Genomic DNA, 25,639 nt, shown 5'->3' on the forward strand with positions numbered 1-25,639 from the left:
ACTTTGATCACAGAATAGATAAAGCTTTGTTATCTACTCATTAGATGGACTGTTACTAAATGCTTCTCTGGAAAATACATTTTCTGCAGGCCTACATTTCTGGAGAAGAGTTCTGTATCTTTGTGCTCTAGTCAGGCTTGTTTGTACCGCTTCAGAAGCATAGCTGGACCTTCAATGTTTGATACTGCTATAAAAACACACTGCTCTTATGGCAATTGAGAATTTAGCTGTTCTTATCCCATCAGGAAAGCGTGCTATTTGTTGCCTGTAATCTGCTAAGGGTATGGCCTTACTACACAAAATGCTTCCCCTTTTGTTATTCTGAAGTTTAAGCCTGTTAGAGACAGGAACAGAACCTGACATTTAGCACACAGGTCTTTTTTTCCCCCCCACTTAAAATACTGACTCTTAGAAAGAGAAGGACTAAGGTGACAATACAAGAGACAATGATGAACATTCGTGGCATCTTTGAAGAGCTCTGAAGTTCTAGCTACCCATGAAAGGAAAAGAACTGAAATAGAAGGACTATAGCATTACAGAAACCGTGGCTGCTCAGGAGATTGCTTTATGGCTATTTGTCATGGTTTTGTGATTTTTGGTTTTCGGTATTCTACATCATAACATCATGTGGGGCAGTGGGAGTTTAACTGTTGGTGCTCAAGCTCTGGGTACCTGCCTGGAAGAGAAGAAGAACTACATTCCCCAGGGGACTTTGCGGTCACAGAGAGTCTTGAGATGCAACTCCTGGCAAGGTCACCTGATGCACTCTTCTTAGCCTGCTCTTCGTCGGCTCTCCTCCCTTTTCTCCCTGCTGCTCAACTGGACTGCGCATCTCACCTCAGCTCTCCGCGTTGTGGTGAGGCCTATCCACCTTTCGGACATTCTCTCTCTTATTATATTTGATTTATTAGCTTCAAATTTAATTATATTGTATTATAGTGTGTTATCTTGCATTCTGATACTATATTTAGTAAATTAGTTTGTTTCTCCTCAGATCGTTGCCGCTGTTTTTAATTATTTTGGGGTCCCCTGTTCCCTTTTTCCAGAGGCGCGGATCTGTGGATCCCTCCGCCCCGCTGGTCACGGAACTGGGCCAAACCAGCCCGTAAACCGCTGACACTATTTCACTCCTCTGTTCATCTAGTTTTAGAGAAAAATGTAGGATTTCACAAAAAGGAGGAAGACAAAAACGTGTGTCAACCAGAGATGCTAGAAAAGCCAAAACAGGTAGCATAAACACAACTTTTCTTCTAGCACCCTTCTCTCCTAATAAAAAGCTGACAATCATCGTGCTTCTGATGTTCAAAGCATTTTGATTATACTCCATCATACCACCGATTGTTGGGTTCAAATTCCTTATTTGCTACTACTTCTTTCTTCAAAACAATTTTTTAAGCAATGTACTTTTTACTATTTATTACCTAAGTTCACCTTAGTAGTTTCAATTCCTCTTTGCAACTTCCTTCTGCACGCTCTGTGGTTGATTCGAAGTCTTCTCATTCCGTGGGAGATTTGATACATAACACACGTGCCAAATAAAAACATACTTAAAAATTCCAACCGACCACTTCCTGTTGTGCCTAAAAAGCAGGAACTCTTCATACAGTTTGTTCTTATTTTAGGAAACGTTGCTTTGAAGTAAAATCTTCATGTATAGCATATGCCAAATGATAATCCTGGTCTTTAGCCAGAATCAAACAAACACTGATGAAACTGTATCTGCTATTCCTATAAATGAAAGAAACAAACAAAAAATTGTAATGAATACTAGAAACAGAGACTTGCCACCAAATAAGTGACCAGAACTCATATTCATATTACATCCTCTCTCTTCCACGCATTAAGTATTGGCATAGGGTGGCGGCAGAAAAAACACCAAAATAAACAGCTGCAATTCTTATTTCTTCATAGCCTGACATTGTAGCTGAAATCTATTCTTCTTCTTCCTCTGCTTCATGTTCAAAACTCAAGACCTTTGAGGATTCAGCGCAGAATCCTTGCAGGGGAGCTTTACCTGTCTTACTTCTAGATTCAGAAACTCGGCAGAAAACAAGTATTTAAGAATATAAAAGCCACTCAAATGTCAAGAAAATGGAGACAGCAGTACAGGGCGGAGACGGAGCTGGCAATAAAAGGATACACCTCCATATCTTGCACAAAAAGTCACAGACATAGTACACAATTCTGAAGCACGTGCAGATCCACTTTCCATATCTATTTGCTGAACTTACAGATCTGCATCCACCAGACCAGAACCACAGTTGTTTTACTTACGCTGCGTATAGCAACATCTCTAGCTTAGGCTGATGATACACAACTGTACACTTGGCAATGCCATTACCTCTCCATGGTAAGGTACTGTCATACTTCAATTATTACAGCTTACGTACCTTAACACCTGCGTGATGTCAATCAACCACAGGGCTGGGTTGAACTAACAACCACTGTTTTTCTATCTGAACTCATCTAACCTCATTCAAAACGTAGCAGTGATTTGTATTTCCTCTGTGAGGATCCCATTGTATCGCTTTACTTACATGGAGCAACACGTGGCCTTTACCACTTGCATCACTTTTCAGACTTACCACAGACATTGCTGCCTATCTTAACACGAACGTAGCCATCTATTCCCCACGTACGGCCCCAAGAGTTCTGTACAATCCAGTAAGGGATGCTACCTGGAAAATATATTTTCAGAAACTGGAGACAATGTGATAATTAGGAAGCATAAGAATGCTAACATTCTATACAGTTAATTAGCATTTTAATATCTCATAGGATGCTGAATGGATGACATTATACAGAGAAGCCTCTTATTGTTCACAGAGAGGACTAATACTTCAGTGTAAAACAGACTGGATATACCCTATGTTAGGGTAAAGATATAGATACCTGTGTTCTTGTCTTTACAGGGACATCAAGTCCCACTAAACTGAAGGAATATGGAAAAGAAGAATTTCCTGGGATCGAACTGCACTTCCAGAATTGAGTTGACACCAACCCAAGCAGTCCTCACATTGTGGATTCTAATATCCTGCCTCACAGGAGGCAAGCTGCAAGGATGAGAAAACAAAACTTACAAGTTCAGTTGATGTAAACATACCTGTTCTGTCAAAACCAGTGATAAGTACAGCATGATTTGCTTTTCCACTGGAGCAGTGATACTGTATGATCCCACCAAGATAATCCTGCCAGCTAACTGCATCTACTGTCACTGCCAGCGGACCCCAGTCAACAAGTACTCTCATCATCTCCTCTTCCTGGCCGCTGTGAAAGAAGTGAGTGATAACACAGAGTTTAAAGTTGGCATAGTAAAGCAATTTGAGAGGCAGTAATCTACCGAAGTATGATTTAATAATCAAATAATTAAGCTTTTTCCTATGAGTTCCACACACCACATAACATACATCAATACATACATATTTTATTTACTACAACACGGGGCACACAGACTATAAAGTAGGTGCCAGTCCAAAGATACAATGCTGTTAAAAAGTCTTGGTCAAGTGGGCACCATGTACCTCTTATGCCCCACTCCTCTCAATTAGGAAACACTTATATACTGTTATTGCCCTTTAGTTTTTCAAACATTCAGATGAAATCAACCTCATAACCTTTGGCTGACTCCAGTTAGTGAACACTGAAGGGAAAGTACAGCAAATAAAAAGAATCAACAGCAGTTACCTGAAGTCATATGCAGCAAATCCTGTAATTGAAACTCCAAAATCCGAGTGAGCAAAATAATGGCACAGTCCTGTCTGAGCTTTAAAAGTGTACTCTGAATCTCTCACAAGTTTGACTTTTGTCTGCAAAGAGATAAATGAATGAATGCGTTTGATTCAGTCCAGTCAAAACTGGAGACTCAAATCCAAATAATGACCCTTGCATAAATGGGCTCTTCTACATTGGTACTGTATAGTTATTGCTTCAGTTGATTTCAATGGAAATGCTGCACCGGTCAAAGAATATTCTTCTCATCCCTTGTGAGTTAACTTAGTGCATTCACAAGCAACATATATAGACTATAAAATTCAAATCAAGTTTCAGTTCTGCTCGAATTAACAATTCTAGATTAAATAAATAACCATATACACACAAACAAGAATCAGATGATCTGTAAAGCACATATTCCCTCTTCCCCATCACTTCTTCCCTTGTATAAACAAAACGAAACAAAACAAAACAAACAGTGCTAAAGAAGGGTTCAAAATTTATAAAAAGTTTCAAACCTGATTCAGCCAGCTCAAAGCAGTTATTGTGGAACCACCACTGCAACCATAATTACTGTACGAACAATCGATAACCTGCTGTACGCTGAGCTCTTCCAGATTATTTCCTTTAATTGCATAGGCAGACTCTATACCACCCACAACACTGAAAGCCCAGCAGCCTCCACACTGGAAGAGAGATGATAGGAGGAACAAAAAAGTCAGCTTTGCTTTTCTAACACAATATGGAAAAGTGTTAAGTATAAAGAGTTTTCCAACGTCCTTCATTTACTACATCGCTTTTTATCTTCATTTTTATGGCATTACAAATATGGGATTGTTTTTTATCCCTCCTGTGCTACTTTGTGAAAACTAAAAATGAATTAAAGATGTCTTATTTTTATGATCCCTTCCTGATTCATTTTTGCTAACATTAAAACAGCCCTTTAAAACAGACCTCGGGACACTTTTTAGTGCTAGATATGTACTTTCTTAATTACAGACTGAGACCCGGGAAGAAATTATTTATTAAGTTTTTGAAAAGGATGCACTTAAGGAGACAGCCTGTAGTTTTCTGTCGTCTGAAGAATTTTATACAAGTATATTAGATTACAAGCAGCAGTAAACCAGAATTAAAAGTGAGAGAAAAAAATCTTAATTGATATCGCAGTTAGTTTTCTCAGCTTTTTAAATTGTGGTGATTTAAACAGGGAGCACAGAACTTATTCCTAGGCAAGGTCTAGGTTATGTTACACAAAGGAAAAATATTGGGAGTTTTAAAAGCCGAGTGCTTCTGATCCTGTTAAGTGTACTGGATGACTGTAGCCAATCTGGGATGTAACCAGTCAGGCTCTATTTTCCTGCCATGAAAGCACCTCCATGGAAGAGGAGTTTGGTGGTAAAGGTATGGAGTTTGACTAACCATGGGCACTCCAAGCAACGGATCTGTAACCAGGAGTACAGAGGGCAAGAGGTCAAGTACTGAAGATGCAGACCTTACCCCAAAAATGTGTACAGTTAACAACTTTTACCTTTTATGCTTTATACCTAAGCCCACTCTTCATAGAAGGCTGTGTTACTCTACACATCAGTGCTCAGAGGCTTGAGGCAGCGCTGATCCTTCCCTGTCCTTCACTGTGCTCTGTGATGTACTTCCTGGATCTGTCTCTAACCAGTGCTTGAGGATCAGCAAAAGGAAATCACCGCCACTTACTGTCTGCTGATTTCTCACTTCTGCAATGACTTTCTTGTCCCTCCAGTCAAACTTCTTTGGCAAAGGTTTTTCATTTCCCTTTGGCACTTTTATGTATCTGGGGAGTTTGTGAGGTATGCTTCTTAAGTAAATAGCTGAACATAGAATACAAACATGTATAAATCTGCTTAATCAGATGACAAAAACAAATAAACAACACAAACCCAACCTGTTTTACTAGAAACCATAACGGTGAATTTGATCTGTAGTTACAATCATGAAATGGCACAGCCTTATAAATCCACAATCCAGAACTAATTTAAATATTCTTACAGTTTCAGAAAGAACAGAAATATTCCGTGTGGGAAACACAATTTTGTACCTTTGAACTCTTCAGGAAAGAGGTGAGAAAACTGATTTTTTCCATAGAAAGCAGATCCACTATCATTTGATGGCAAATTCAGTAATCTAATTCTTTTAGCGCTTTCCTGAATAAAAACAAAAGCACCGTGGTTGTTATTAAATTAGCAGCACTGAAAAAAACAAACCAAACAAAACTGTAAGAGCAGGTTACCAACAAGAAACATGACCTTAGAATCAGAGCACCACTCAAGTTGGAAGAAACTTCTAAGATCACCCAATTCACCCACCAAGCCAGCCCCACCATGCCCACTAACTACGCCTGTCAGTGCCACATCCACGCCGTTCTTGATCACCTCCTGGGATGGTGACTCCCCACCTCCCTTGGCAGCCTGTGCCACTGCCTCCCCGCTCTTTATGAGTAGTTTTTCCTAATATCTACCCTGACCCTCCCTCCCTGGCACAATTTATGGCCAGAACTCCTTGGTAACTCGCTCAGCTCACATTCAGCTCAGGCTCACCCTGGGCTCTTATCGAGCCAGTCTGAAAGTGATTAGACTAAGTTTAGCTTCAGGAAAGACACAAAGAGACGCTTACAAGCGCACAGACAGTATAAAATCAATATAAGACCAACAAAATAAGCTGACAACAAGTGATGCCAAAATCATCTGACGCCCTTGTCGGGCAGCACAACACGGAGACGCACGAAAACATTTCATCCTTAGATAAGATTTAACCTCGCCTTGTTTCATGCCGCAGAACTAACAGAACGCGTACGCAGCACGATACCCAAGAGGGACCCGACCACTGCCGTCATGCTGCCCCCTGGCGGCGGGAGCGGGGAAGGGAGGAACCCGCAGGCACAGCGGCGAGCAGCGCAGCAGCGACCTACCCGCAGCGCCGCCGCTTCTTCTTCCCGTCCTCCTCCGTCCCACGGACGACGCCCCGCAGCGCCCGCGGGCACCGGGAACGCGGCGTCGGCCGCTCGCAGCAGGCAGCACGCCAAGCCCAACGCCAGCACCTCCATCATCACCGCGGGCTGCACGGCCGCGCCCCGCTCCCCGCCGGCTCCCTGCCCGCTCCGCCCCCGGCTGCCGAGTCATAGCGGGTGGGGTCTCGAGAGGCGTCCCCAGCTCGGCACGGCTCCTTGCAGGGAGAGGCGGGGTCGGGCTGCGAGGCAGGAAAGGGCGAGACGTGGTGGCTGCTGCTGCTGCCGCTGCCGGCCCTTAGAGCCGGGCTGGCTGACTGCAGAGTTTTAGGAGAGAGAGCGTAGCTGTTTCTTGGGGTAGCAGAAACGCAGTTTGTAGCTCTTAGCATGCGAAGGGGTCAGTGATGTGCAAGCAGGAGTGCGGCTGTGCGGACGTGCTCCGTCGCTTTCCTCGCGTGCTGGTCCTTCATCGACTGTGTTTCTGCTCTTTGCAGCTTTTCCTCGCTCAGGTGTGAGCGAGCGCGTTCTGTCGCGTTTATCTCCTAGCTCTGAGGCAACGAGGTGCCCCGCTCCTGCTTCAGGTACCCGAGATTGCTCTCTGCTGGGAAACGGCTTTCAAACAAACAAGAACTTTCTTATTTTACGCTGGAAGCTGTTGGAGGAGGTGCCTGATGGCTCACTCAGTGCTTGCCTGTGCATCCCCCGGTGTGGTTTTGCTGTTAAACAGCAGTGGGAAACTTTTTGAGATTACGTTATCGGAATTATGATCTGCCAGAGGAAGTGAAAAACAAAAAAAAAAACAATACTTCATGATACACCAACAGCTCCTTCCAGTCTATCCTGCTGGTAAAGGAGCTCGTATTTGTCATGTAAATCTGCTTTTTCTGTGAAACACGTGAGGGCAGCAGAGGACTTTTGGAAAGGTAATACCAAACCGTGCTGTTCCTTGAAAAGAAACAAAAATAAGCAATGCAAAAGGTATCCAGAACAGGCTCGCATTAAAATATAGATTTATAGCATATCAACAGGCAGGCGGTCCCTGCTCTGTTCTGAATTACTCCGGTATAAATCTACTCCAGCTTCATAAAGATAAAAGAAAATACAGAGGTCACCCCAGGCAAGTGATCTGTGTGATTTTTTTTTTTTCTTCTTTTTTGACTTTGAAAGATTTTTTTTTTTTTTTCCCAGAAGTTCTATTGAATATTCTATAGGTAGATGCTTAATTTTAATATCACTTTATGTATGTCTTTGCTGCTCTTGCTGTTTGCTAGAAATATTTAATGAATATTTCTACCAATGCACGCTAAAAGAAGCAGCAATAATGTGTATGTTTTGGAATCCCAAAATTCATTTAAAAACACTTGCTTTGAATGGAGGTGTTCCAGTGTTAACAGAACCTGTTTCTCAGTAGGTGCAAAATTTCCACTTTTAAAGTGATCCATAGCTCACACCGGTGTAATTAGTGGAAGGATTTTTACCTATGACAGAATTAGATAGCATACTAACACTTATTAGACTACCTTTATTTTTCTCCCCCCTTGTAGTGAATTTTCATGGGTAGATTACTCTTGTTGCTCTTTGGCCTGTGTTTGTAATTATCATGGCAAACTGGGAAAAAGTACAGAAAGTGACTTCTGAGTTGAAGATTGGTCTTCCAAGGGTGGGTGGTGCCTCTGGTGGGTGCAGTTGTGAAATGTGGCAACCAAGTGGTGATGCACCTGTTGGGAAGATGTGTCCCCTGCACTTTGTTAGTTGTCTGCATGGACTTTGGCCTTCTATGTCAGTAGAAGATGTTTAAAGAATGGAAAATGAATCCCTTTGTATTGTGCAGACCTCAGCCTGCTAAAGGAGAGAGAATCTAAACCCAGCAGCAGGTGGAGCTGAGCACCTTGTCTTGAAAAGGCTTGTAGGGAAATACGGTTTCAGAAGAAGTCTAAGGCTTCTACTCATTTAAAGACTTGCAGTGGTGTTGCTCTCTAAATACAGTTGCAGAGGTTAACAGTTATTATATTTAATTAAACAAATGAAAATTGTAGTTTTGGGGTAAAATCTGGTCCTGTTTAAGGCAATGTGAAGGTGAAAAAGCAGCGTTGCTGCAGCTAGCATTCTGAAGCCCTCTTTTATCAGCCTTAAGTTAGACTTTGAAGTTTATAAGCAGCAGAGAAAAGTACACGTGGCAGTGTTGGTATTTGCAGCAATAACTTCTGTAAGGAGTTGCCCTAGCTGGATTCTGAGAAATATGTTGGTAGGCTAAGAGTATTTTCCTGTTAGTTATCTGGAAGTGTTCAAGGCCAGGCTGGATGGGGCTGTGAGCAACCTGGTCTAAAGGGAGGTGTCCCTGCCTACAGCAGGGGGTTGGAATTAGGTGATCTTAAAGGGCCTTCCAACACAAACCATTCTGTGATTCTGTCTTCCTTTGCAAACAGTGAAATAACTGTAGGACCTCCTTCTGCTTCTCAGGCATAGCTTTCTATTTCAGTTGTGTGTCCTAAAGTCTAGTAAGTCTCCAACTTTTTTCTCTTATTCCTCTTCTCTCTTCAGTCTTTTCAGTGGAGTGAAATATGAATGTAGAAGGCTGGCTGCTTAATTATAGGATAGAGCGCTCTTGGTTAGTGCTATTTTGCAGAATATCCTTTGGTAAATTTCTGTAAATCCTCCAGTTAATTTGCTGGTGTATCCTTCCTGAATACATCAGCATCTTTGTCTAATGAGAAGACAGGAGGACTTGCCGAATTCAAGTAGAAGGAGAAAGAGGTGCAACTTAGAAATGTGGTTATCCTGCATAGATTTTTTGCTCATTACATTGGATTATTTCTTATTCACTTGCAGGAACTGAATTTGCTACTTAAAGTGCAGTGGGAATGTGCCATATAAGGAGGATTTAGGAGTTGTTATGCTGATGAAAAATCTGGAGCCAAAGTAAGGGACAAAATGGTTTATGCTTCAGATAATTTTCTCTCCACTGAAATTGATGTAATCATCCTGTGAATCAGAATTTGAGCGTATTTGGGAGCCATAAGATGTTGTAAGGAAAATAATTATGTGTACATAAGTTGTCAGGTAGCCAAGTCCATTTTGGACTCATACTTTTTTTTTTTCACTTAAATTACTAATTTTTTTTTTCCAAATAAGTATTGATTGTTCTATTAAGCTGCTCCTTTGTATACAAAAATAGAGTTCCACAGTTACTGCTTGGTCCTGGTGGTGTCTGAAGGTAGGGTAAATCAGAAGGAGTTCCTTCTAAGTGAATGTGGAATTGTCCTGATGTAAAATGAATGCTGTGCAGGTAGGGTTTCCCAGATGATTAAATTACACTGTTTTGAAAAATTTAGAGCATGTCAGGAATTGTTGCACACAGGAAAAAGAAAATTCCATCGATTCCTCAAGTATTTATTGTACTTATATATTGATGTACGATATATAAGTATATATTGTACATCATTATGTATGGAAGCATAATGACGACTGACTTTGCACTTTCTCTGTTAGCAAAACTTAATCCTGGTTCTAAAAGGATACTTCCCAGTGTCTGAGGCTTGATGTTTGCCTTGTTTTGGTCCATAAGGATATGGCACTTCTGCTCTGATTTGCTCAGGAAGTAGAAACATAGAGGTTACCTTATAAAGCAGTTATGATTAATATAGCATTTATTGTTCTATAAATTATAGGTTATCATGTGTAGCTGACCAGAGAAAACTAGAAAATCTCTTGAAAATCCTGACTGTGGCAGGTGTTACCCTCTTAAGAGCAAAACTTTCTTGTAGCTCAGCTTTTCCTTGGGACATGAAGAATTTATTAAACGTGAAGCCCTTCTTTCTAGTAGGCAGGGCAGTCATTGAAAAGGTCATCTTTTAAAACAGTTTGAAGTACATTCTGCATTACAAAAAGCATCTGACATTTCATTTTTTGCCTGTTTTTTCAGTGTAGCCATGCACATAGCACCTGTGGTGCATTTGCTGCCATAAGTCAGTAATCAGAGTACGAGATCACAACTTGCTAGAATTAGTAGTTGCTGCTTAATTTTAGATTATACATGTCAAATCCTTTACATCTACATTTAAGTTTCAGTTAAAATGAAGAATATCTCTGTAATTTTTTAAACATCTTTTTAATAAATACCTTGAGGTAATTCTTAAAGGAACATATAGTCTGAAAAAATAAATATTCACGTGCAGGATTTTCAAGATAGAACTTAGCACTTGTATAAGTTCTAGCTTCTCATGCTTTGAGCCCATTAGCTTTGTCAGGATGTTTGTTACCAGCGTGTCACTAGGCTAATGTTCTGCTGGTGGAATGCATTGGGTTTTTTTTGTGTGTGGTTGTTGCTGGGGCAGGTTGTGATATTTATGAACAGGTGTTAATGAAGTCAGTGTATTCAGCAGTCAGTATATTCTCTGAGCTGTCTCGTGAAGAATCCTGCTAGCTGTTTACAGCTCTGGAGAAGACTGTGTTCTTTGTTGGCAGGTTAGTAGGTAGAGAATAGAGATGCATAACCCATCTTTCCATTTAATTTGAACACAGCTTCTCTTTGAAGTGGCTAAAGGAGTTGTATAGCCTTGCTACCAGGCTGAACTTAGATTATCAGGGGACAGTATTAAGAAGAGTATGTTACATTGGAGTCTGCAACTTGAGTGCCTTAGCTGTAAGCAATGGACTCCTTCCCATGTTGTAGGTGGAACACAAAGCAGTATGCTTACCAATAAAGCCAAGTGTATGGGTGCACTTTTCCTTAAGGATGCACTATCTATCTCGTAGCTGTGGAATGAGGTGAGATTGTGCCCTTATATGCATTAAAAATCCTTTCTTTATGGAGCCAAATGCATAGAGAAGAGATATATCTTTTTTTTTTTTTTGCCTGGCCAGCCAAAATATAGCAACTATGGCAAGTCCCTGTTACATTTTCCAGTAGCCTGGGGTGACTGCACTCTTGGCAGCCTCCTGCATCCCTACTGAGTGGCTGGGACAGCCTTCCTATGCTCCAGAGATACCAGGTGACAGGCAAAAATGGAGACCTTCACTGTTTTATTGGGATGCTGAGACAAATGGTCCTTTTTATTGATATTAAGCTTTTTTTAGGACCTCAAAGTTGAGGTTAAGGCTTAATGCCATCTTGCTTGAAAGCTAAGTATGTAGTTTGCTACAATTTCCTCACTACTTAAAACAGCATCCCATCAGTCTGTCGTTTTGTTCACTTGTTTTTCTAATCACCTTGGAAAAGGAAGGGTTTTTTTTTTTTTCCCCAACCTCTGATGCAAATCAAAATATGAAAACAAAAAGGCCAGCATGTGGGCTGCTGTAAATAGGTTTTTCTTAAGTGTGAATAGAACTACCCCAACACAAAAGCTTGGTAAGTGATGAGCTGCACACCCCTTTGGCTTGTCTGGTTAGCCTTCCTTAAATTCATTACAAAACACTCCATTGTAGACCTATTCACATTTGACTCAGTGTTTATGTTTCAGATAGAACGCATCTTAAAGTCGGGAGTAATAAGTGATGGAAACACCTACTTTCTCAAGGATTTGTTATAGTCCAGCTGTTTAAGCAAGACTGATAATCAAATTGTTAACTCTTCCTGGCTGATGTGACTTCTACCTTGATTATAGGAATTCTATGGTAAAGAATAAGTAATGATTGCACAAAAAACAGTAGGTGAGAAGCTCTGGTTTGATCACTTTTAAGTTCACTACCTCCATGAAGCAAGTATTTATTTTTTCAGAAGTGTCTCTGTTTTCTTGAGTGACCAAGCAGGGCTTTTAAAAAAGCCAGCGAAGCCAAATCTCCAGTTTTTTTGTTTCTGTGATCAGCTATGTGGTGGGGTTTCTAATATTGTATGAAGCTTAATATATCTGAATTTCTAAAATTGCCTTGTTTTTTTTCATATCCTAGGCCTGTGTTGTATCTATTTCCAGGAGAAAATATGATGTTCAGAGCAGCAAGTCAGAGAAGAATTCAGCTTTTTCGAAGACTCCCCTTTCAGAAGTAGGACTAATTCTGAAAGAGCCTGACGTACCTGCAAGTGTGTGCAGACTAAGAACTGACAGAAGTTGCTGGGTCCAGTTGCATTTCCTTGGTCTTATCTGTAAGTATGCTAAGATTTATCTTAATTGTCGCTTCTTAACAAGTCATGTTCAAAGTGCTACGAATTGTGACTTCCTTCTGCTGCCTTTTGCCACAGAGTTCTGTGTGGGTTAGGACTCAGAAGGCTCTCCTGTTTTAACAGCCTGGAGTGCCATGTCTCAGATGATGCCCTATTATTTGCCTGCTGTAGAGAGCCTGCTTTGCAGGGAGCCTGGACTCGGTGGTCTCTCGAGGTCCCTTCCAGCCCCTACAATTCTGTGATTCTATTCCTTATTTCCCTTCTTTCCTGTCTTGTTCTTCAGTTAGAAAACCTGTACACACAGCTTTATTACTGTCTGTACCTCATTCCATAAGGGCTACCAGCTGAGCCAGGCTGGCAGTACTGCAGTATCTGCAGAAATAAATGTTCTGCATTATCTCTTCAGTGCTGCAGTTCTCAAAATGGATTCTTTTTATTAAATCAACACCTGTAAATGACTGCCTTAAAAACACTACTGTAATTTCATTAAATTTTCTTGCCTGTTGGAAGTAGAAATGTATACTGATATAGATAAGCAAGCTAATGGAAGTTGAAAGTGGCAAGAAAGCCATACTGATTATTAGTATTTAACTTCCTTGAAGTATGATTATACTTCAAGGATATAGGAAAACGTTAGATAAAGCAGATTCTGAAACAACTGGTATTATATGGGTACTTTGTTGTGTGAACTGCATGCAGTATATTCATTTATAAAAATATTGTGTATTGTTGAATTTTCTCCTGGAATGTCTTATATACCTAGGCAAAATGGGAATTTGATGAAGTGACACTTTTCCTTTTAAGATGCATTACTGGAAGAGGAATTAAGAACTGGGAGTCAGCACCATGTGGCTGTTCTGCTGTCTTTGAATGGTTGATGTGTTCCATAGATCATTCTGGTAAATGTCTTGGGATCATTCTACAGGGTCTTTACAGTGAAGTTCAGTTCTGGTCACAAAGTTGTATTTGAATGCTACAAATCAGTTTCAGGAAGACTGAAACATCTCAGTACAATCTCCTTGGGACGTGTGACAGATTTGTCATATGTCCTACCACAGTGGTATTGTTTCACTCTCATTGTTTGTATGGACACAGAAAAAAGAAATGGAGAATTAGGCATTTGGTTTTGGTACCAGACTCGTCTGATTGTTGTACTCCTGTCTAGTTATTCTATCTAGCTAGTATATCAGGACATTATGATCTTAAACTCTGTGGTTTCTATTTAATTTTTAAAATAAAATTTCCAGTACAATATATGTCATTGCAAAGTGAATGAAACAAATTTGGTGTCTCTGCTTATAGCCAAGTGCTTCTTCCAGCTCTGCCCCCTCCACAGAGTGGCCTGATTTGACTTGGTGGCCAGAAGCTTATTAGCATTAACGAACATAGTATTTTCAAGCCAAAGGAGAAGTGAGAAATATCACTTTCTGCACATCTGTCAAAGGGCAGAAAGAATGAAAAAGGGAAGTAAATGATAGAACGTGAAAAATAAAATAAATAACAAAATAAACAATAAGACAAACATAAACACAACAAGTGCTACTTACTTTATATCCTGGCTGTGAGCTGACAGTGCCAAGTCTGTACCAGTCAAGTTGCTGTAATCTTACAGTATTTGAGAGTTGGTCTGTAGCAGTCTTCCCACAGATGCCTACCAGCAAATTCCAGGATTTATGAGATGGTATGCAATTACCTAGCCTTCTATTACGACTGTCTCATCCATGGGTGAAAATCCTAGTTTTTCTCTGTGTGATTGAAAGGTTCAGTTGGCCTTTTATGTTTCCATTTTGTGTGACAGTAGGGCAATGGACAACTTTCTTGTTTTGCCATGAAGATGAGCAGCAATATGCTCAGGTGTGAGTAATTGTAGCCCAGGTGTTCACACAAACACCTACAGGGAAGCCAAGTTTGATAACAGAGTATAAGAGTGCAGTTTGGAGACCTGAAACTTTGCAGAAGATAATTCTAGTGTTCCAGTTGATGAGCTGAATGCATGAAATCAGTGTGTCTCAGTAAAGGATGCCAACTTATGTATTGGACTGTAAGAGCAAGGGCATTAAAATCTGGTTGAAGGAAGTAATTATTCTCTTCTATTTGGCATGTGTGAGTTGCCCCTGAAATACTGTTCAGTTCTGGCTCCCCAGTACAAGAAACACATTGATATACAAGAATGGCTCCAGAGAAAATAATGTCAGGATACTAGAATGTGTTGTATTGCAAGGAGTGGCTGAAAGTTGGGTTTGTTTAGCCTGAGGATAAAACCATGGGAGGATCTTACTGCTGTCTGATTTCATGCATTCAGCTCATCAACTGGAACGCTAGAATTATCTTCTGCAAAGTTTCAGGTCTCCAAACTGATGCTTAGCTATAGTAAGACAAAACTCTTCCAGTAGGTGCACAGTGATAGGACAAGAAGGATCATATCCATGATAAAGCAGGTTAAATGAAAATTAATACAGGGGAAAAGTTTCATATTGAGGATGGTTAGACACTAAAGCTGGTTATCCAGGGAGTTTGTGCAATCTTCATCTTTGAAGATACTCAGAACTCGAGTGGAGAACCTCACCTGATTGAACCTGTTTTAAACCTTATGTTCTCCAGAGTAGTTCCAGTGTGTATTGCTCTTGGAATCAAATTTCATGATCTGCTAGGAATGGTATAAAAAGTAATAAAAAGAAAAAGGGGAAGAATAAGCACCTCCAGAAAGCCCAGTTGCTGTTACTGTTTTTGCAAGAGGTTAGCCTTAAGGGGTGTATGACATAGTTACCTGAATTGTGGAAGCTCATTCCTTCTTCAGTTGAATGTAGGCTTTATTTATCAGATCAAGCTAAAATGAAAAAGTATTGTCCCAGCCTTTCTCTCCAGGTAGCTCTGAGACGTAAAATGACTTTTCAGTGTTATATTCATTCAGGGAGACTACTATTTATGTTAGAGAATTCCCTCAGACTTTCTCAGCTTCCACTAGAAAACAAATGTGTTCATTTGTTGTTGTGATGGCAAATACACATTTTTTATTTATATACACATTTTATATATATAAACAATGTCTATGAATTAATTGGGAACAGTACCTTTTTACTGACTACTTTTATAACACTCTGGTTGTGTGAGCATTTAATTTACATATAAAGTATGATCACTGTATTTTATGCATGTAGTCTTTAGTGTGAAGTGTTCTGATACAAACAAAACATGATTTTCATGCTGGTGTGGCATCCAAGCAGGAAGTTGTGTCCTTCCCTGCAATAACAGAGAAAACAAACAGATTGTTTATATACCTAGGACTGAAATACTTTTAAAGCTCTTTGCCCTTGCTTCTGAACTGTCAGAATCTATATTATTTTGATTCACTTGCACATTATAAAGTAATCTTGTGTGGATAGGTAACTGAGAATTTGTTGTTTCCTAGAATTTCAGTCTCTTACTGCAAAGAAAATTGACAAAATGAGTTCTTTCTGCAGAATCATGCCCATGGCCATGTTGGTTAATTTGGAAATTTAATTCATGGTATGCTTGCATGTAATTGCTAATGTAGAAAAATATAATAGAATCATTCAGATTGGAAAAGAAGGTTAAGATTATCTTGTCCAACTGTCATTCCATCACTGCTATGCCTACCAAATCATGTCCTTAAGTTCTGCATCTACCATTTTCTTGAAAATATCCAGGGATGGTGACCCACCACTTTCCTGGACAGCACATTTAAAACTATTACCACTCTTTCTGAGAAGAAATATTTCCTACTATCTAATGTGAACCTTTCCTGGCTCAATTTAAGTCCATTAAGTCCATTACCTTTCATCCTCTCGGTAGTTACGTGGGAAAATAGCCAACCCCCACCTTGCCACAGTCTCCTTTCAGGTAGTTGTAGGGAGCAGTAAGGTCTCGCATGAGCCTCCTCTTCTCCCAACTAAACAATCCCAGTTCCCTCAGCTCCTCCTCATAAGACTTGTGCTGGACCAGGCACTTGGTCTTGTCTTGTTAAAGCTCATAAAATTGGCCTCAGCCCAGCTATCCAGCCTGTGCAGATCCCTCTGTAGGGCCTTCCTACTGCCAGACAGATCGACACTTCATCCTAACTTGATGTCATCTGCAAACTTACTGAGGGTGCACTCAGTACCTTCATCCAGGTCATCAATACATTTATTAGACAGGATAGGCTTCAATACAGACCCCTGAGGAAGACCTCACAGGGCCAGATGCCAGCTGGATAGAACTCCATTCACCATCATTCTCTGGGCCTGGCCATCCGGCTAGCTCAGCAGAGGGCGTACCTGTCCAAACCATGGACAACATCCATGCTGTTGAACTAGACGTTGTCCAAATACATGTACGCTGGAGAAGAATTTGTCTTTGAGGAATAGTTTGTATGACAAGAGTATAAGGCAGTCAGTAAGGGTAGTTCCCCTAACATTTTTACACATATTAGTAATACTTTATTAATTTGTATAGTATTCTTCATGCACAAAATACAAGCTTTAGATTGTAGCTCGGCAGTCTTGAATCTAATTTTGTAATTTGTAGTCTACCTACGTTTATTTGCCTGCAGTTCTTCATAAATAGAAGTTCTTGAATTATGAATGTGACGTCATTTTTTGATTCTAAATTGGATCATCTGTGCCCTTAAAAATGCTATATTAGACAAGGTGGAATAAAATGTCAAAATCTGTCGTCTTTATTCCAAATTCCCCAAAGTAAAAAGAACTATGGAGTGTAATTGCAAAAGCAGTTGTGTTTGAGCATGGTCATGTTTGGAGGGTTCCCTCTTGCTAGCAGCTCAGAACCCACACAGTTACTTGCTAGCTCCTTCCAAAGTGAGATGGGAGAGAGAATAAGAAAGCTGAAAACTCATAGGTCAAGATCTTCATCTTTTAAACAAGTTCAATAAATTAAGCAAAGTTATGTGTACAAGCAAAATAAAGTGAATAAAGGAATTTATTCACTTTGTCATTTCTGGGCAGGTGTTCCCATACTTTATTTCACCTTTCTATTGTGCTGATCCTCCAATCATATTGATCTACCCAATTGCTACATGTTTAATGACTTAATCCAAGCTGAGGTTCAATGTGTGGAAATTGGTCAATCGTGTCCTCTTGCAGCTATGGAGGTAGTTGAAGAACAATCAAAAATTTCAAAATTACCCCAAAAAACCTGGGGTGAGAACTGTTGACAAACTACCAACGGCAACATGGAACTTGGAAGATTTTCTATTTCCTAGTAAGAGGAAAAAGCCTCCTCAAGTGACCCAGGCCTCTACGCCTGAGCCATCTGAGGAAAAAGAATTGGGAATTGCACAGTTGCTTGCGTGACAGTGAATGCCAGTCCCCCTGTAACTAGGGTCTCCAGATGGGAGGTCAAAGTTAAGACCACCCTGCTGATTCAGGGGTGGATGAAAGATCTGACCCAGCTTCCTAGAGCAGGGGTGGCCCAAGCACGAATGGTGGCACAATGGATCACCTATCTCAGTCAAAGGAATAGTCTGTCTTCATCACCACTGAAAGAAGATCCTAGGCCCAGTGATGTATCACAGTGCTGTACCAAAAGGAACGTTGGTCACTCCACCAGAGAAGAGTCCCTTTCAAGATGGGAAATATCCCATTTTTGAAGATGCCTGGTACATGGATGGGTCCAGCAAGGGCAACCTGAGCAAGTGGAGAGCAGTAGCATACCATCCCTCCACTGAAACTGTCTGGTTTGATGAGGGGGATGGTCAGAGCAGCCAATGGGCAGAACTGCGAGCTGTGTGGATGGTTATAACCAAGGAACCCAGTGATGGTATTCTGAATATCTGCACAGATAGTTGGGCTGTGTACTTTGGGCTCACTATTTGGATTGAACAGTGGGCCACCCAGGAGTGGACTATGCATGCCAAGCAGAGATTTGTGGTTAGACACATGGAATACAGTCAAACACAAGACTATATGTGTCTACCATGTTTCTGGTCACCAGCCCCTACAGGCACTGGGAAATGAGAGAGCCGACACGCTGGCCCGAGTTCAATGCATTGAGAATTCACCATTTGAGAACATCACCCGTTGGTTACATCAGAAGCTGCAGCATGCTGGACAGTAGACAATGTGGGCAGCTGTTAAAGCATGGGGGCTGCCCATGCAACTATCTGATATCATCCAGGTTTGCTGAGACTGCTATGCTTGCTCCAAGATAGATGGATCATTGACTGGAACAACAGCCCACCTTGCTAGAGGACACAATTTTCTCCGCTAATGACAGGTTGATTACTTTGGGCCCCTCCCTTGGTCTGAGGGGGTGAGATATGCCTTGACCTGCATTGATACTGAAAGTGGGCTACTGCAGGCCTATCTAGTACCGAAAGCAAACCAGGCATATACCATCAAGGCACTCACCAAGTTGATGGCTGCCTACGAGACACCTCAAGTCATCGAGAGCAACCAAGGGACTCATTTTACTGGTGCAATGGTACAACACTTATGCATGTCTATAAATAATATTGTTTTACTCGAAAATAAAATCTTTGCTGCATTATATTTTTCTTCTGTTTTCAGCTACGGTCTTGCATGGAAAGCTTGTATCTCTTTTTAAGACTGCTAGAGCGGTGTGCTGGTGAAATTATATTCTTTCCACAATTGTATAACAGGAAGGAAACGTTTCAGGTACTCATGCTTAATTGAGACTTCAGTATTTTGGAAAGGAGCTGGTTTGCATATTTGATTATTTTTGACCTTCTTTATTAAGTAATAAAGGTACACAGGTGGCAATCTGAATGCAAATACATTACCTTGTGAGTGCGAGCTAGGGCTGTGGTGCTGCGGGTTGGGAGTTCTCAAAATTCAAAATTATTAATGTGATGTATATCCTGTAATTATGAAAATGGAGGAAGTAAGGGATTCTTCATCAGCACTTTCTGAGGGCTGTTGCTAATTTATTCATAATGTGTTATTTTCTTATCTCTTTTTTTTTAATCTACAAGAGCAGTACAAGTCAATTACTTGCTCAGGAGCAAGTGAATGGAATGAGTACTTTGTTTCAGGCTTAGAAAATAAGTTTTCTCCTTTCTCAGTTTTTCACTTTCCACGTGAAAGGAGGACACTGTGTGAAGGTGCCTGCATGGTCCCGCATATTCTACAGATGATTATTGATGTTATAATTCTCTGTAATTGATTCCTGCTTTCTCACTGCCCTAAGTTTTCTTAGCAATTATATAACCTCCTGTATAGTTAGGTTGGAATTCCATCTTCAGAAAGAACTCCCCTTGTCATATTCGTCTTTTTCTTTTTAAAGGTACACTGGTAAATTGTGACTGAACATCCCACTTTTTCACTGAGCATCCCACTTTTTCCAAAGAGTATTCTGTTCTGATATGCATTAATTTATCCATTTAAGATTGTTAGGCGTCTTTGAAATGTCATAAAGTATTATGGGCTTTGGAGTCAAGAATGGGGTTTAAGTACCAACCGTGGGCTATTTTATAATCCACATGCCTTGTCCAGTCCCGTAATATACTGTTTTGAAAGGGAAGATAATTTCTAGTCATTCAGCTATTGGAAATAAGTTGAACTTTTAGGTTGCTATTACCATCAATATTATTTCAAGCGCTTCTTCATTGTCTTGTAATCTCTTGTGAATCTCTTTTGTTGTGCAGCCTCTTTTATTTTTGTTGTGCATTTCAGCGACTTTTGAGAGTGAGGTGCATTAGTGATACAGGTAGTTTTTTTTTTTTTTAATTTACAAATTTCTAAATGGTGAGACAAAAACGCCTTGCTTTCCTGAGTTACTTATTTTTTTCATCTCGTTGTTCAGCAGTGCATAACCACCTCAGCCTTGGGAGTGATTTCTTTCCGTGAGTGTTGTCAGCTATAAAATTCACCGCTGACCTACCTGCAGAGCTCTGCCTGAAAACAATTAAACATCAGAACTGTGTTCGTTCAAGGAACTTGACCTCTCAGAGGCTTGACCTTTGATTGACTTCCCAGTCTGCTTTGCACTCGGTGGAAATTTCTCTGATGGAACATCATTAAGAATGCAATTTCCTTTCCCTCTGAAATATTGGTTATGTTGGCAAGAGCCCTCTTACAAAGCTTATTCATACATGCAAAAACCAACCAAGCAAAAAAACCAACAACAAAAAGCCAGGGGCAAACCCAACAAAACAGTTTGTTTAAGAAGAAACACTGATATTGCTTGTTGCACTACAGTATTCATTCTGTATACTGCAGTGATAAAATGAAATGACCTCTGCATGAAGTGAATTTGCTGGTGTATCTCCTATGATTAGTGGGGCTTTTAGCAGAAACTTTATTTTAAAGTCATTCCGAAGTGTTGACATTTACACCTATTACCTCCCAGTTTCACCACATCCAACTGCTTTAAATAGAACAGAAGATTAATAATCTTCTTGCATTTTCAACAAACTTTTTTCTGGCCAGCATTTTACTACTTGTGTTAACAGCGTACTGTAAAAGTTACTTTGATATTTCATAATTCTTTATGTTGTAAAAATTGACTTTTAACTGAAACTACTGTATAACTGTTTTGTTCCTTGAAGTGTGGTCAGCAGGATCCTATTGCACTGTAACACGAGATTGTTTTTCATGTAAAAATATTAAGACAAATGGATTTTATACAGTGTATTGTTCAACTTTCTATTAAATGGAGTAATCAAGTAGGGTAAGGCAGGTTTTCAAAGTCATGGTATTTTCTCTCATCAGAATAGGTGTTTGTTTTAAATAAGCCATTAATAATGTAGTTAAAGCGCTGATTTAAATATTCTATGTTTGATTTGCTTTTCATCGTCTACATTTATCTAGGAGAGAGACTGATGAAAAAGCTGATAAAGCTGTTTATTGTGAAGGAATTAATGCTGCTATTACCTTGGATCTTCTGCTACTCAGTGTCTGTCCTCCATTTTACTGGACCTGACCTTTCAAGCTCTGGAATACAATGGTTTATTAGTTAATTGATAACTCACGTAATGTGGGAGGACTCGAATGAATTTCAAATACTTCCAAAGTCTTTTGGTGCATCCCCATGCGCCTTTCTGTGGTGACACTGTTACATCCTTCCTCTAAGAGTGCAGATACTTGCAGTGCCTGTATGTACACTGAATTTGCCCATAATTACGACTCCATGCAAACATCCTGCTGCTTGGCAGTGTGTTTCAGCAGTGCGAAGACGTGCTTTTCCACTTCAATCCAGAGTGGGAGGCTTGAGAATCAGGGATAGGAAACTTGAAGATATGGTGGCATAGTAAAAAATGCAGTCTAGAAATATGAATAGTTAGAGAAATAAATTTAAAAAAAAATTACGTGAGATGGGAGAATGGCATCAACACACATTCTTATAACCTATTCTTTGAACTCCCTTTTTGTTACGTGTATGAGCTGGGGAAGAAGTGCAGTGAGAATCACTGCTACAGCATAAAGAAGCTCGACGTGTGCATTCTGCAGCATGCTGTGACTGGCCACTAATTCTGCACTGTCCATTCCCCAGCCTTCTGTCATTGATGTAAGGGTAGAGCAAAGTGCTCTGTTTGCTGAAATGTTTTTTTAGGATTAAAATTTCTCCTTAGGTGCAAAATGGTATGACTTTGCAGGTTTGCCCATTTGTTCCTCACTTGCACTTTTTGCATCGTTCTCTTTGCTTGAGTAAAGTATAAAGTATAGCAATGCACTTCACCTTCTTACTTCTGAGAACTGACACAAAGCAGAAATTTGCAAATTATTTCCCTTCCCTTTCCTGTACTTCCATACACATTTCAGAGCCGAAGCTTTGGCTTTCAGAAATTTTGGGACGTTTGACTTTTTTCCCTGGAAATTAAAGGTTCATTATATGTCCCATGAGAAATTCCTTGGAGACGCTGCAAGAGGGGAAGGTTTTCATGTGACTACAATCATATCTCTTCCACAGCTGAGCAGCCCAGAAGTCTAGAATACTTGTTTTTATCTCTTAAGTAGTTATCAGCTGAAGAGGAAAATAAACTTTTGTTCCACGATAGCTTTTCAGACTTTAATTGTATTTCAGAAACACATCGATTGGAATTCTTTTGCAAGAGTCTTAAACTTAGTATATTTAAAATCTAAATGTAAACTAACACTTCATAGATGGAAATTGTGAAAGGGTTTTTTGTTACTTTCTCCTTTTCCCTGCTTTGAAATTTTACCTCGAGGTCAGGTTAGAAGGCTATATGTGGATAGCAGTAGGTTGCTGGAAGTCCTTGTAAATTTAAAACAGAGAGCCTCCAGTTAAGTGCAGTTAAGTGTTGTTTGCAGACAGCAGTACTAATATCATTTTCCAAAAGCTTCTCATAAACAGAATGTGCCATTCTAATGCTTCAGACCAAGGAAGGAGAAAGAACAGAAATTTGCCAGAAAGAGAAAATAGCTCCTTGCATTGTAAGTCAGCATCTTTCAGATGTTGACAGTCCCTCTTCTATCCTTGATGTACAGAGAGACCAACTGATACTAACTGCAGATAATTTGTGTAGGGTTTTTATAGTTATAGGTCAATCTCTTTCTTTCTTGCGTATCCTTGCTGGTTATTGTCTCAATTTGAAGCTACGTTGGTAGCTCTGATAATGACATGTTTCATGTGAGAGTGCTGGTTCAGCAGGTGTACAGAGCAGAATCATGTTTTGTTCTGCTCCCAGAGATTCAAAAGGCTGTGAAAATGTGGTTCCAAGTCAAACGATCAATAAATATTTGCTAATCCAATTAATCCTTCTTTTTAAGATCAGCCTGTTTTGTCTTAAAGTCAGTACTTAAAAAAATGATGGCAGTGTTTACTCAAACAACTTTCTAAGTTACAGGAAGCTGTAATGTGGTATTGAGCATAGCCAGTGGATTTTCACCTGTGCTTTTATGGAACCTTTGCTGTAGGAAGAGGTGGTTGTTCACTCCTCCAGAAGGCTGGAAGACCAGCCACCATCCCCAGGGAAGCCCAGCCTCCTTGCCCAGAACTCACACTGTGCAGTGGCAATAGACTGTTAACCAGCTTTTTATGCTATCACTGTTGACCTCAACCTGAAATGTTTGCTCTCTAATGAGAAACCTCTCATGTAAGCATATTCTCCGAGTTTGATTTACAGCAAAGATGGCAGTAAATTCTATTGATAAGGCACACTGTTTGGGTTCCAGAGACCTAGGCTGTATCTAGTCTCTCTCATCTTAAGCCAACGAAACTTGCCTTTGTTGGCTCAGAATTTCATGTGAATGCAACACCAAGTCTGATTTATTTGAAAATGTTTGATTTGTTATTTCTCTGCTGAAAAAATTCAGCTAAACAGTGGAGGGGGGGAGGGAAGGGAGGGAAAGGGGAAGCAAAAAAAGGGGAAGCACAAAAAAAAAAAAAGAAATCTACAGCCAGTATTTCAACATTACAGGGAAAAAAGTGTTCTAAAAATATAAAGACATATTTCTTTTATATGAGCTATTTTTCTATGGTCGCTTCCGTGCACAGCTGGGAATTACTTCTGCCTACAGCTGTTCTGTAATATAAAAAATATAGAATATTTTTTCTTCCTGGAACTTCATACTTTTCTGTACGATAGTTATGAGCAATATTTTTATACTTCCTATACTACTTATCAGCTTGATGTGATTGTGAGGTAATGGAGATTTCTTGTAAGTGTTACCTTTAGAAAAAATGATAGTTGTATCTCAGATCACAGGCAAGAAAGCAAAATTGACAGCAGTGGGGAAAGTTTTTAAAAGATTCTCTAATCTGTAAGTGTGTCTGGAGGACAAGAGGGTGTGTAATAAAAGTTACAAAGAATGAGCAGCAGATGCTGAAAGGAATACTGGGGAACTTGGTTGAAACAAGATGTGGCTTGGATTGGAGGAAGAAAGGGTGTCACTGATGTGGGAATACTTTGTAAGTAGAGAATGAAAAGAAATACGGAGTAGGACAAGAAGATGTTATGAAGAGTAGTAGGGTACTTACGGCATAGTTTTCAGTCTGAGATAGGCTGGGGAGAGGGGGGAGCTTCTGGGAGGAGGAGGTGGGATGGTCCAGAATAATGGCTAATAAAGGGATCGGTGGTGGGACTGAAAAGCTGGGAAAATGATGTTCTCATCAACTGAGAGATGTTTCTACCCCAGACTGGAAGAACAGATGGCAACAGCTGCCATCCTGAAGATATAGGTATAGCAGCAAGAAAAATCCTATACACTGCCTGTAAAGTATATATAAATTGGAATTGTGCTGGAAAGGGATAGTCTCCCTAAGGGCCGTGTTTCTTGGGAAACAAGGTTAAAAAGAAGGAAGGAATAACCTTTGTTGCTGTTTCTGCCTCATTAAATTGTTTCTAGTGTATGCATAGCTTTTCTTACAATCAATATTCTAGCATAGGAGTGGTTCATTAAGACGCTGGGCAATGCCTTTCACAGATGAATGTTATCTTACTGATTATTATTATTCTGAAGTCATCCACAGTGCCTGATTTCCTTCAGTGTAATTGACAGAGGGGGGGGTTGCAGGATATATTTGCATTTGTAATAGTCTTTTGAGTATAGATCAAGCATTGCATCTTCTTGCTTAATCTGAAATTTAGGTGTGTTTAACGTATTGCTTAAATGCTGTGGTATCTGTGAAAACATCTCCTACATTGCTCTAGCTGTGAGACTAGAAGGCTATTCAGAATCTCAGTATTCATGTTCCTTTTGCTCTCTTAGCTGTCTGAGCAGATGTGTTTGAGTGTTTTTTTTTCTTTTGATTGCTTTTGTTTTGTGAAATCCAGTCTCTGGGATTTTGGGAAAAAGAAGATACAGCAAGATTCCATTCAGTTCTGACTGTGGGTTAGTATATTTTAATCCTTCTACCATTATGGTGGGAAGGAAAAATAAGGTTTTGTGGTTTTAAAAAAAAACCAACAAACCAAA

The 25,639-nt window shown here is 40.0% G+C and overlaps 1 protein-coding gene and 1 long non-coding RNA gene across 5 annotated transcripts; one reads left to right on the plus strand and one right to left on the minus strand.

Annotated features, from left to right (window-relative positions):
- Positions 1–2: 2 nt before the first annotated feature.
- CTSO (cathepsin O) lies at positions 3–6,906 on the minus strand. The gene is made up of 8 exons (XM_031614240.2): positions 6,653–6,906; positions 5,783–5,888; positions 5,422–5,555; positions 4,230–4,397; positions 3,685–3,806; positions 3,104–3,267; positions 2,586–2,678; positions 3–1,728 (listed from the first exon to the last, which is right to left on the minus strand). The coding sequence occupies exons 1-8, from the start codon at positions 6,788–6,790 to the stop codon at positions 1,694–1,696; spliced, it is 960 nt and encodes a 319-aa protein (XP_031470100.2). The 5' UTR covers positions 6,791–6,906; the 3' UTR covers positions 3–1,693.
- A 93-nt stretch (positions 6,907–6,999) lies between these two features.
- Positions 7,000–23,442, plus strand: LOC116243133 (uncharacterized). Of its 4 annotated transcripts, XR_016465713.1 has the most exons (4): positions 7,000–7,085; positions 7,183–7,269; positions 12,575–12,767; positions 20,565–23,442. It is a non-coding gene; the product is annotated as an uncharacterized LOC116243133 (long non-coding RNA). The 4 variants fall into 4 exon arrangements; XR_004169889.2 differs by lacking the exon at positions 7,000–7,085 and having other exon boundaries at positions 20,568–23,442; XR_016465712.1 differs by lacking the exons at positions 7,000–7,085; positions 20,565–23,442 and adding an exon at positions 13,549–13,990.
- The last annotated feature ends 2,197 nt before the right edge of the window (positions 23,443–25,639 follow it).

The sequence above is a fragment of the Phasianus colchicus genome, chromosome 4 (genome assembly GCF_987193195.1).
Source record: "Phasianus colchicus chromosome 4, bPhaCol1.hap1.1, whole genome shotgun sequence".
NCBI classification, from domain to species: domain Eukaryota; kingdom Metazoa; phylum Chordata; class Aves; order Galliformes; family Phasianidae; genus Phasianus; species Phasianus colchicus.